At 43.4% G+C, this 13030-nt stretch overlaps 1 protein-coding gene across 2 annotated transcripts in view; it reads right to left on the bottom strand.

Moving 5' to 3' along the window:
• Window positions 1-2850: 2850 nt before the first annotated feature.
• The window catches only part of BCL2L13 (BCL2 like 13), a 70603-nt gene continuing 60423 nt past the window's right edge, over window positions 2851-13030 (bottom strand). For both annotated transcript variants that reach the window (XM_090043465.1, XM_090043466.1), the window contains one exon: window positions 2851-3883. In XM_090043465.1, the coding sequence (XP_089899591.1) occupies window positions 3068-3883 (816 nt within the window). In that variant the 3' untranslated portion in view covers window positions 2851-3067. The remainder of the gene's footprint in view (window positions 3884-13030) is intronic.

Raw genomic sequence — 13030 nt, 5'->3', positions numbered from 1 at the left:
ACAGACCGGTAAATCCTGCAGTCCAGAACTGCGTGTGGTTCCTAAACCACAACCTACCTTACAACAAATAAGTGGTCCTCCAAGATGGTGACAGTAACACTATACTTCCTGCTTCTCTCTGGGTCATTTCCATGCTGGTGCTGGCTACAGCTGCATCAGACCTCAAAGGTAGCAGTCAGTAGAGCCCTCAGACACCCAAATCCATAACAGGCCATTTCTAGCTGATGGGGAGATCCTAGAACACACTAATATAAAAGAATAAATATAAAGTATAAGCATTGGGGGAGAGGAAGTCATACTCTTTTTTAACTGTTATTTACCAATAAGAGCTTAAGATGGAGAACAATCTTCATAGCTGAAACCAAAAAGGGGGAATCTGTGTGACTGTGATGGAAGACATTTTGTTCCACTTTCACAGCCCTGTCTGACTCTTGCATCAAGGGGAATATCACCATGATAAGGATTTTTTTCTGGCCTGAAAGGAAATACTCTCTACCTTTTGTCCCCCCATCAGTAATCTGTGTTCTGTTCCCCTATTACTGGACTGATGAGTAAAGGATGGGATAAAAAGACATTTCATAATTTCCACACAAATACTCAGAACGCGGTCAGAAGCAAACCACACAGTGGTAGGACCCACTGCATGAATAAGGACAGAGGAGCTTTCCCACCCAAGGAACATCATTCCCAGAGAGAGCAGGAGTCACCAGCCCAGATGTAAGAACAGATCCAACTCCCCTGGTGTTGGCAGAGTACTGAGCCCACCCCACACGTAAAACACCCTTTGATACACAAGACACACTAGACACTGAACAGCAAATCCCCACTTTGGCTAGGCACAGACTACCCCAAATGGCAACTCTCCTGTCATCATTTTAAATGTTCTTAATTTTAGTTCAGTTAAACGAAGACAAACTGAAAACCACTCTCACATCTGTGACAAAAGGATTCCTGAAACCTTTCTTACTAGACTGGTCTACAGGGAAAAGCAGAAGAGGCAACTATGGCAAGAATACAGCCACAGTGCCATTTTGCTGCATTTGTACCACGAAAAAACAGAGAAGACAGGGAAGAACATACTATGACAATTCTGCACACTCACAGCAATGAGGATCTCACCAGGATGTGGCAAGATAAGGGAAGGAGGAAGAACTAGGTTAATTTTACAACACAGCAAAAATATTTCTAAGGCCAGCTTATCACCACTTGTGCATGGGGTAAAAGCAGTCCAGCTTATAGACCGTAATAATCAGCAGAAAGAGTGCACAATTCCTGAGCTAAGCAGGCCCCCTCCACAGCAATGGCACCAGCTATACAATCCCTTTCCCACTAGATTCTCTCCCTCTAAAGTTTCCCTAACCTAGAACTTCCCTCCAACCCCTGGAGCCCTCTCAAGAGAAGTCACCCTAGCACAAGTTTAGAGCACAAAATCCCTGAACTCTGCTGGGTTCCTGTGGACTGCCAGCATTAGGAGCCCTAAAGGGGTGGAAAGAAAAAGGGATATGAATTAATTGCATTTGAAAACATCAAATAAAATAAGAAATGCATGATGTTCTCTTCATTCTCAGCCCACTTATTTGTAAGAAACAGAAACAGGTGTATCGCATCAAGGACAGCGATCAAGGCCATTAGAAATAACATTTTTTAGGCTTTAAAAAAAACACTTTAGCTTGCATGAGGCTTTGTTTTTACTTTCTCATGTTTCCCTTCACCTGTCTAAGCCGCAGAGCCAGGATAAATTTCCAAAAGAAGGCAGTAGATTTACCTGGGGACTCTGAGACTACATCTGTAAAGTTGCAGTATAGACTTCACTATTCACAAACAACATTTGTGACCAGCGGGCTAGGTTATTTTATTCCAAAGTAACTGCACTGTCACTATTTTCACCCATCAGCTACATTTATTGATTCTTTCTGTCTTGTCCACGAGCTGCATAATGAGACTGCACTGTGCTGACTCCCCCTAGGCCCAGGAGCCAAGGCCAGAAATGAAAGGTTCACTGCTGTTTGCCTTAGTTATACCTGGAACAACTGAGATTCTCTCTGTTTGTCACAAGCAAGGCTGAGTGAAGGCTATAAAAATCCTCTGTACCTACCCTGTGAAAGACAACAGTAAGCTAGGGCACAAGGTAAGGACAAAGTAGCCATTTAACCTTTCAGCTTCACCGAGTGCATCAGCCGGCAAGCCTCAACCTCCTGCTCAGATTTCTTCATGCAATTATAAGGTTGTTATACTCTACCTGCTGAATGAGCGCTTGTATCAAAATCATTGTCAAATGGCGGAGTGACTCCCACAAGAGCCATGTCTGTGGTAAATGAACTGTGTCAGTAAAGTGGGCCGGGGAAGCAGAGGTGTCCTCAGACCAACAGTTGTAGCACACACTGCTCCGCTGGCAGCACAGAGGGACTCTTCTGCACCTCTCTCCAGACATCATCAGAGCTCAGACATAATACAGATAGAGAGGCAGCATCTGTACAAGATGGGGCTTCAGGAAGTATCTGGGGCTAAATAAGTGTGATCAAAGAGGTATAGAAGAAGCACTCTCCTCAACTGGGGTTGCAAAGGAACCTGGGAGGTTATAAGGAGAAGTGCAGTACCTGAGAGGAAGCTGAGACCTAAGGGAGACCAGCCTCGCGCTACAGGAATAAGCTGTCATTTTGTTTTGTTTTTCGGGAGGTGCGAAAGGAAGTGACAGGACAGCGTAACTGCAACAGCAGGTCAGTTGCAAGCTAAAAATCCCAGGGGCTAGCAGCAGCTGGCTCTCTCCTTCCCGGGAATTCTCTCTTCCAGTTTCAGTACACAAGCACCCCTTTCTTCAGCACCCGCACTTACAATTCTTAAATTTACAGATTTTTTTTTTTTTAAATACCCCTGTACTTTAATTCTGGGGGGAAAAAACCGTCCCCACTCGATTCCACTAAAAACATGATTGTCCATAGCCTTGGGCACATTGAATACCCTCACCCCATCACCATTTAAGTTACATGAATGTTCAATTAACAGCAGGCAGCTCAACCTTTAGAAAAATTGGATCCTGCTCCCTCCCCGCCTCCATCTCGAAGCCCTGCTACTTTCTCCTCAGCGCCAGTGCTACTCCCACGGCCACAGCCAGGATGGCCACTGCAGCGGCCCCTCCATACAGCAGTATAGATTTGCCTTCTGGCAACAGGATGGGTTTCTCCTCTGCAGTGGCAGATTTCTCTTCCATTTCTTCCAAGTGGCCCTCCTTTCCCACTTTTGTTTCCTCTCCTGGAGGCAGTATTTTCTCAGGTTCTGGAGCAGCCTTTTCTTCTGACAACACTGGTTTCTGGGCAGATTTACTTAACACAGGGATTTCAGGTTCAACAGGTGCCTCAGCTACTTTCCCCTCTTCCTCGTGTTTCACAAGCAAAGGTGCCATCGGTCTTGCTTTTTCAATAGCAGAAATTACAGCTTCAGGCTCTACCTCCAGCAAAGACACAGGGGTTTCTGGGAAGACCTCCTGAGCAGTCTCAGTCTCCACAGCCGACACCACTGCCTCCTCAATCCCCTCTGGTATCTCCTCCTTCTCCACGTGTACTATGTCAGAGTTGGAAGAGTTATTCTCACTCCTTTCTTCACCACCTCCATTGCTGTCCAAGCTCTTGACTTCTTCAGGATCCATAGCTACTTGCTGCCAGGACTCAGGTCCAAGGGATACTGGCAAGCTCTCTGTGTGCCAGCTCTGGCTAGCTGACAAGGAGACAGGCAGGCTCTCTGACTGCCAAGATGCAGTCACTGTGGGAGACTCTGGGGGGCTCACCTGACCAGAGTTGTCACTGGTTAGGATGTAGATGTCATTGCTGTCCTCCGCTACAATCCCAGGGTATTCTTCCTCTTCAGAATCCAAACTAAAGACAGTCCCCTAGGAGAAATAAGAACACAGATCAGACTGATAAATAACAATGTTCAGGGCAGACTGGAAGCATCACAAGGCTTTGCAACAAAACCAACAGGCAGGGGGTAATTTGTCTGCACAAACCTACTGCAGTTTTTGAAAACTGGGATCATTCGAGATAGAGCTCCTCCATGGATCCCGCCTTTCCCTGCAGCATTTAGTAAGCTGCAATATTTAGAAAACAGAAACCAATGAAAGTAAGTTAATTTGTTTTAACAAAAAATGTGTAAGAGATGGGTTTCACCTTCTGCTTGCTTAGCATATGTACTGTCTAGTGCTGAACTACCTCTACACCTCTATTAACACTATAAATCTCGCTATGCTACCTGTAACTCTGCTGCTCTTATCTCTTCCTTCAGTCTGTACGTAACTTCCTTCAGTTTGTTAACTATCCAACTTTTTGTATCGCCTACAAGTTTGATCATAATTTAAATTAAACCACAGAAACAACGAAAAAGCTATGCCAAGTGAAGAGGGAAAGCTGTTTTTTTATTTGAGTAAAATACACTATGCCTATCGTAAAAGCCTGGTACAGGGCTACAATTCCCAGACAGAGATGGTACATGAAAACAGACACTTCCCCGCTGGGGCAAGTACAGCTCTACAGATTCCCATTTACCACCCACTGAGAAGCTGCAAACCACTGCTCTATGGTCCAGGTGTCTGTTATCTGGAGGGGGAAACTGAAAGAGTAAACTCATTTTAAGAACAGGCTGGGTAAAAATCAACAATTTTTAAAATATTGATTTTTTTAATGTAAATCAAATTTTGTATTTAAATCATTTTGGGGTTTTTTTTTTGTTAAGATGCTTTCAAAAAATAAACATATATAAAAATCATTTTAATTTAAGACACGTTAGAACTCAAAGATATTATCACGGGATTGGGATTATAGCTTCTAATTATATACTGTTTGAGACAATATATTCATGTAACCTTTTTAGAAAAGCTTTATAAATGCGTCACAACAGGCCATGGACTATACTAAGGACCCAATGTTATGGGTTTCCCAGAGGATCCTCTATAGATCAGTAAAGATTAAAGAAAACCACTCAACTCAGTGGGACTCAGTGCTCAGTCTAGAAGATCCTACTAAGCATCTCTGTGATGCTTAGTTTCAGTTCTCAATCTGTGTGACTTGTGTCTCCAAAGATAACATCCTTGCTGACAGCAGTATATGGAGATGAGAGACAACAGACCTGATTACCTACCCATCAGCCCTATTGTCTCTCTGCAAGTCTGCGTACACAGTCAAGCCCTTGCCTGTCTCTAAAAGTGCAGTTTCAAGAAGTTAAATGAATAAAAGATTGTTGGGGGTGGAGTAGATCTGGGCAAAGAGGAAGAGTTGGAGATAAATGCAAGGAGGGAGGGGCAGCAGAAGCAACAGAGAAACATTTTGAGAATATTCCACAAGTTCTGAGGGATAAGTTTCTGAATATAGCCTCTCCACTGATTTGAGATCTAGTGAGGGAATACCCATCATGGCAGCAGGTTTGTCAGGCTATAAAACAGACTGTTTGGGAATATTTGAATGAAGGTTATATCAAACAACAAGACTGTACTTTTTGTAGAAAACAATGATTAAATCAAGGCTCCCTGCAAGTGGGAATTTAAATCAAATCTAAATCAAATCCACCCTGTTTAAGAACAAAAAAACAGAATCAGAGAAAAAGGGCTGAAGTGGACCCTGAGTGGTTGTCTATCTCAGGGCTGTCCAACTGGCGGCTTGCAGGCCATGAGTGGTTAACATGCAACAAACAAGCCCCAGTGGCTGCCTCTCCCGCTGCATGGGGAAGGTCTATGCAAGCGAAGGACAACATGCCACTGGCTGCACTCCAGTATCGCTCGCATGCTGCACCAGTGGAGTGGGCGCACCCACAGTGTGTAACCTGCACGTTATGCATCTTGGAAACTGAGTGTGATGTCTGGCTGCACCAAAGTTATACAGCCCTGGTCTAGTTCAACTGCCTGATGAAGGCAAGATCACCTCTAAAACATCACCAACAAATGTTTGTCTAACCTGCATGTCAAACCCACTGACAGATTCCACAGCCTCACTACGTGTCTTTGTTTCAGTGCTTACGCAGCCTTCTAATTAGAAAATTCTTAGTCTCCCTTATTGCAATTTATACCCATTACTTCTGTCATGTCACCTGCAGACATAAAAAAAACAACTCATAGGCAACCTTTTTAAAACACCCTTTTAGTATTTGAAGATGTATCACCATATCATCTTCAACCTTCTCTAGACTAAATAAATCTCCCTCTGTCCAACCTGTTCTCATGCATCATATTTTCTAGATATCCAGCCAATTTGCCAATTTGCTTTTCCTGAAGTGCAGTACTCAAAACCTGGACACAACACTCCTGATAAGCAGGGATCCTGGTTTTCTCTGTTTAACAACTGATGATAAAAACCCTGCAGGTTCTCCGATTAAAAAAACCCAAATCTGCGATTAAAATGAAACTCCACTGTGTGTGTATATCTCTCTCCCCCATACACACACACACACGTATGTATCAGTTGAATATAACTTTTAAATATTGATATATTTACAATATTAAAGCAATTTGGAAGCCTACCAGGGCCTCAATCACTATAATAAAATAAATTGTAAATCCATACATTTTGGCATCTGATTTTGGGTTTATCATGGAAAATCAGAGGTCCCCCTGCCCCCTTCACTCACCAGGACACAGGTCTAGCTAAAGCTGTCCCCCACCACTGTTTTGTGGCACTAAGCAGCCCTGATATGCTGGTGCCCTGCCCATACCATTGCCTCTCCCTCCCAAGCCACAGGCCCCCAGTCCTGCTGTTGCCCCTCACTCCCCAGTCCTGCCAGAGGGGGCCCCCAGATACCAGGGCTACAGGATCAAAGACCTGGATCTATAGCCCCCTGCCCCCCGCAGTAGTGCCCAAGCCCCAGCTGCCCCCTGGAACTCTGCCGGCCTGCAAAGGGAAACCCACCGTTTCCTGTGTTTTTTTCCTTTAAAAGAAGAAAATCTGGGTTTACTGTGGCAAACAGAAAACCCAGATCCCTGCTGGTAAGGCCTCATTAGAACAGAAAAAACATATTTCTTGCCTTATATGTGATACTCTTCTTTATACACCTTGGTAAACCACTAGCTTTTTTTGCAACAATGTCACATTTAATTATAGATTCTCATTCAGCTTGTGATCCATTATAATCCCCAAGTTCTCGTCTGCAGAACCACAGCCTGGGCAGTTGTTCCCTGTTGTATTTGTGTATTTCACTGCTTCTTTCTAAACACAGTACTTTGTAGCCCCTCACTGAATTTTACCTGTTTATTTCAGACCATTTTCCAATTTATGAGTCATCCTGAATCCTAGCCCTCTACCCTACTGTCACATACTCAGCTTGGTGCCATCTTCAAAATGAAGTGTGCACCTAAAGATGGGTGTGATTACAAATGAGACTTGAAAAAGAACAGATGGAAAATACTGTTTACCATGTGACATTTGGCTCAATAAAAAGTATGTGCAACAGGCACAGATTCGGTTTGTTTCCTCTGCTCCCAAACAAAGTAATTTCAAGCCTAAAGGGTATTTGGCAGGCTTTACAGCACTGGTCCCTTTCAACTTTTGTTATTCATTCACTTCCACTTAAATCCATCTCTAATCCGTCTAGCTTCTTCACTAAATCCTACTTGCTCTTCATCAAGTTTGCCTAGACAAGCCCATTGTTACTTAGAAGGTGTAACCTTTCCAGTTCTGCTCCCAGAAATGTCTTGCTTCAAAAACTTCCACCCTCCCACCTTCCTCAGAGATAGCCTCTTCCATTCCTCACAAATGGGGTGGATAAAAAGGGAGTGCAATGGCATGTTTGCTTTGCATCCCTTCAGCTGTGCCACATGTGAACTCTTGGCCTAGGGTCTGGTCATAGCTCCTGCTTCTGTGCAGCTCCAGAGCCCAAAAGATGAGAGCTGCTGCTGCCACTCATCCTCTCCCTTCCCTGATGCTGAATTCAAAGGGGAGAGGGAAGGAGGGGAAAGGCCAAAAGCAGCACAATTCACCCCCTGGGCTCCAGAGTATGCGAAAGCCCCAAGCAGCTGATGGGCTCAGTGTGTATGTATAGCATAGGCAAACTTGGGGGGGAAGGGGAGGGAGCCATATTTCTCCTGATGCATGAATCCAAGTACTTTGTCCCATTTCTGATCTCTTTCCATATTTTATTGTTCCTTTACTAAATCTGCAAACATACTTTCTCTCTTAGCGCATCCCACTCTCTCTGCCAACGCCCCATCCCAGTTTACATTTGCAAAGCCCGACAAAAACAGCACCACAGCATTAGTGGCAGACTCAAGGACTAGGTTTTGCAAGTTGCCCCTAACTTACCACTCTGATGCAAGTAACACCCTTTATTCTGACCCCCTACACACACTACACCTCATTTCTGAGTTCCCTAAAGAAAAAAAATCAGCAGATAAGCACTCTAACCTTTACAATGCATGTCAAAAAACCACAGAGCTTATTCACACTGAGCCAAAAAGGAAAAGACTCTTCTTACTCTCCTCATCAGGCTAACAAAAAGTTTAAAAACTTCTTTAAGTATATCAGAAAGTCAAATGTATAGGTACCAACTCCGTGGGTGCTCCAGGGCTCAAGCACCCACCCAAAATATTAGTAAGTGCTCAGCACTCACAAGCCACAGCTGTTTTCTGCTTGCAGACGTTAAAAAACCAAACAAACATCCTTTACTGAAAGCAGAAGTGCATTACTTCAATCTGGCTCTGCAGTGTCTGTCAAGAACCAGTTTGGTGCTTCAGCAGGGCTTTTGGGCACATTTAGCTAGAACCAATTCAATCAGTTATTAGATAAAAGTGTCAAAAAAGCCCCACTAAAGTGCCCAACCTTTACAGATGCTGCAGAGCCTGGCTGAAATAATGCACTGCCTCTTCTGTGCTTGTGCAGAGTTTGGCACAGGAGTGTTCCAAGTTTAAAGTACTATTGATTTCAGTCATGTTGAGCACTGGGTTTGTTTGTTTTCTTACATCTGCAAGCACCCACCGGTAAAAATAAAAGTTAGCATTTATGGTCAAAAGGAACTGTAATGGCGGAGGGGAGTTGGGACACTGAACTGGGACTAGAGGAATTCAGGCTTAGTTCCTGTCCTGTTCCTGTTATGGGTTTCCTATACGACTATTGGGAAGTCATTTAATTCTTGCTGTGCCTTAGTTCCCCACCTATAAATTGGTAACCAACAATTCTTTACCTCAGTGAAGCACTCAGATACTACTGTGAGGGAATGAGCAAAAGCACACATAAGAAAATAAGCAACTTGGATCTGTAAGAGAACAAATACCAGGTTATTATCTTAAAAAATATAGTTTCCCTTGTCTACTAATCTTGCAAAATATTTAGGACTTTACTGAAGTATTTGGTGTTTGACAGAAACCTTACCTGGAAATTCAATTTAAATTACACATTTAAAATTATTATCTGGATTAAAGACTAACTGAAACAGACTTCAGAAAAAAAAACAGTAAAGGAAAATTAATCAAGCAGAATTTGAAAATGGATAAAGGGACACACTGAGTGATACAGGGATCTTCACAAGGCCTTGTTTAATTCAACACCTTTAATGACTGGGAAGGAAAGAGAAATAAATTTAAACACTCTGAATTTTGAATGTAAATCTGACTCAGGAATGCAAGACTTTAGTTTAATATTTTAAAATTATAATTAATTTGAAAAATAATGACCAGCCAGCACTGGCCAATAAAGCTGACCTCAGTGGCCCAGTAAAAAGTAACTACTCTTCCAAAAAGAGGGTTATAGAAAAAATGACTGAAGAATGAGGGGGAAAATTAAAGATGATGTGACCCAAGAAAGAGACCTTACATCAAATCCTACTACAACCTGTTTGCAGGGGAACTCTGACAGACGCATCCAAGCGCACAACCCCAGACGCTAGATCGCTCTGTCCTATTCAGGTGACACCTCAGCACAAAAACCAAAGTGACTTAGGGCAGAACTCACCTGTCTGGGAAGACAAAGAAATTCAACCTACTCTTCAGATATTTTGGTGCTGGTACACTTGCTGTTTAAACTGCCAGACCTTCATCACTTTGTAACTGGTAACATATAAAGAAAGCATGTGCAACGTAATGTAAGGTAGTATGTAAACCCCTGATATCCATCTCTGAACGTAAGGAAGGGGCTGAGTCTCAGCAGATCCTGAAGAACTGCAAGCTAGCAGATGAACTAAATATGAGCCAAAGCCTCTTCTCAGTTTCATGCATCAGGTTACCTTTCCCTCTACCCAGCATGAGCTTCCAGCTCTCCAAGCTGCAATCAATTTTCTGCCCAAAAAACCCCATCCATATATCATTCCTCCTGCCAACCCTTTACCCCGGAACAGGTATCTAGTCTTGTTTCTTAATGCACCACTGGTAGCTGCTTAGATTCAACAGCTGTGTGTCTGGTGTTAAGAATTTGAACAAAATATTTTAGCTTCTGTCTCCCTGTATAACTGTCATCTCTAAAATTTGAACCAAAACTCTTCTAAACCCCGCCCCACTCCTAATGTGTATTTACATTTTCTCCAACTCCACCAGACGCCCTGCATCTGCTGGAGTCCGGTACATCCCCAGTGACACATTTAGGCACAAGCAAGGCAAGCTATAGCTTAGGGCCTCACATTATGTAGAGCCTCTAAGCAGAAGCTGCCGGACCAGAAGTGATCACGGACCAGCAAACCACAGCCCCACAGAGCCGGGAGCAGAGACCGTGACTCCTCACACAGGGCCTGTTGTTGAGGTTTGGCCCACCCCCGTGCCAGAGGGGCTGGAAGTAACTTTGTGTTCTGGCCTGCATTTCCAGCCATGGGGCTCTGCAGTTTGCTGGCTGCAGCCAAAGCCGCTTCCAGTCTGCAGTTTGCTGGCCTACTGCATGGAAAGGTTGGGAACCCCTAGCTCAGGGCCCCACCCTGTCATAATCCGGCCCCTTAGATCCCCCACCATTTTCAGCTGATTTACTCCTTCTCAGAGGCTTCAGATCACAACTAAGGACAGTCAAAGTTACAAGGAAAAAAATATATAGGAGGTTGTTTTACAAAAAATTATGTAAATAAACCCATCAGGATGCTCACAACAGACAAGGTGCTACTAAAACTGAGACATGGGCTTGCTCCCAACTACCAAAGTACAAGGCTGACAAAGAAAAGTGCAAGGTGAATAGAACACCACTGCAGCCATCATTAACTATGTTAAGACTAGCCATAAAGCCTCACAAGCTGGTTCAATGATTAAAAATCAGAATGAGAGGCCTCTAGTAACACTAGACTGCATTAATATATGCAGAGGATCACAGCTTCATTGTGCAAGTTTGGTTCCCTCATGCCTGTGCCAACAGAGTTCAGATTTTTTTTGGAAGCCATATGCTTTAACAGAAGTTCATCTATTTCTCTGAAGATATTAATTCTGAGAACAAAGAAGCAAGGCCTAGATGTACACTATGAAAAATCGTAGCATATTTTAGGATGGGGAGAAAATAAAGAATAAAAGAAAAAGCTGGACAGATCTTGAGGATTTAAAGGTCTTCAGTGATAGAAAACTCAATGGCACTGGTATGGGAAAGGCTTAAGTTTCATGTCCTGCACTGCAAAGATTTAACTCACAAAATAAAATACTTCAAGTTGGAAGGTCAGCTTCCCCACAAATGTCATAGACTTATACGGACCAGCTCACTGAAGTCGGCAGCATCACACACACACACACACACACACACACACACACTCTTCATGTCACACTCAATGCTGGAAGAAAGAGATGGATGAAGGGAAGGGTAAAATCAAGGGTCCCATTCAGGTCCCAAGCTGAAAACGCACTGGACCTCTTAAGTATTTAGGTACAAACCAATCATAATTTTGTTCCTTTATTTGTTTGAAAATCTCTGTCCAAAGTTTTAGTTGAAAATACAACACAGTGAGGAATTATTCAGGACACAAGAATAACAACAGTTTTTGTGATGCCTTAGTAAATTATTCTGAAAATCAAGAGGATAAAGCTAGAATTTCATAGGGTTTTTTTAAAGCAGAAAATGAATAACATTTAGAGCAATTCTGTCAATTCATCGACAGATGCAACCCTGCAGCAGAGCTCCTACAGCTAGATTAACTGGGGCTAGATGGAAAGTCTAAAATTAACTGCATTTTTTAGATATAAAAATTAAATAAGATGATAAAATTTGTTTCCTTACTCGTAGCTTTGTCTATTCTGAATTCAAACCCCTGCTCCCCAGAGCTGAGAGATGGACATTTTCCATATTTTGAGGCAAAAGCTTACTAAAACCATCTCGTGGTAGACTCAGGGAACTGCAAGTAAGTCTTTCCCTAGGCCAGAAGCATCTCACATGTGGCCTGCACAGCTGCATCATCTGGCTCCTAGCGGGGCTGGGAATCTGGGGGAGGAGTCCACTGCCAAAATCTGGAGTACTGTATAGAGACGCACTGGGCATGCATGTCAGCAGTGGGGGTTAAGCAATGGCTGCATTCACCACCACAGCCACTGCTACTGTGTCCAGATCCAGCCCACAAGGAGCTCTGTGGTCTCAGTAAGTTTGAGACCCTTGGCCTATGCCATACTGCCACCAAGTCCCTCCCTCAACTCTTTGGGGAAGGAAAGGCCAAAATCTGAGTGCACTCAGCAGGACAGCACTCCATCCTCGGCCAGAAAGTATAATGACCATCTGCAGTACTTGGGAAACCCTGGAAAAGGAAATCAACTTGTCACGAATGTTAAAATGCATAAGCAGTAAACTATTTTTTGGGTCCAAGTATGGGAGGAGAAGTACCCCTTCTAAGAAAGGCTCTCTTTTTATAGAATAGAGTACTACAAATCAAATGCAGATATTAGATGAAACTCAGATTTTAGACATTAGGGCTGGAAGGGAACTTGGAAGATCATCAAGTCCAGCCCCCTGCCCCAGGGGCAGGAAGTCAGCTAAGGTCTAAGGATCCCAGGAAGACAAGGGTTCAAATGTTTCTTTAAAAAGTCCACAGTAGGTGCCTCCACTGTCTCTGAAGGCAGTCTATTCCAGGCCTTGGGGGCTCAGACAGTTTTTCCTTATGTCCAGCCTAAAACAGTCTTGCA

This window comes from Crocodylus siamensis, chromosome 4 (assembly GCF_052110815.1).
Source record: "Crocodylus siamensis isolate JL-2025a chromosome 4, ASM5211081v1, whole genome shotgun sequence".
In the NCBI taxonomy this organism is placed as follows: domain Eukaryota; kingdom Metazoa; phylum Chordata; order Crocodylia; family Crocodylidae; genus Crocodylus; species Crocodylus siamensis.
The sequence above is the reverse complement of the archived record's forward strand: the minus strand, read 5'-3'. Positions and strand labels throughout refer to the sequence as shown.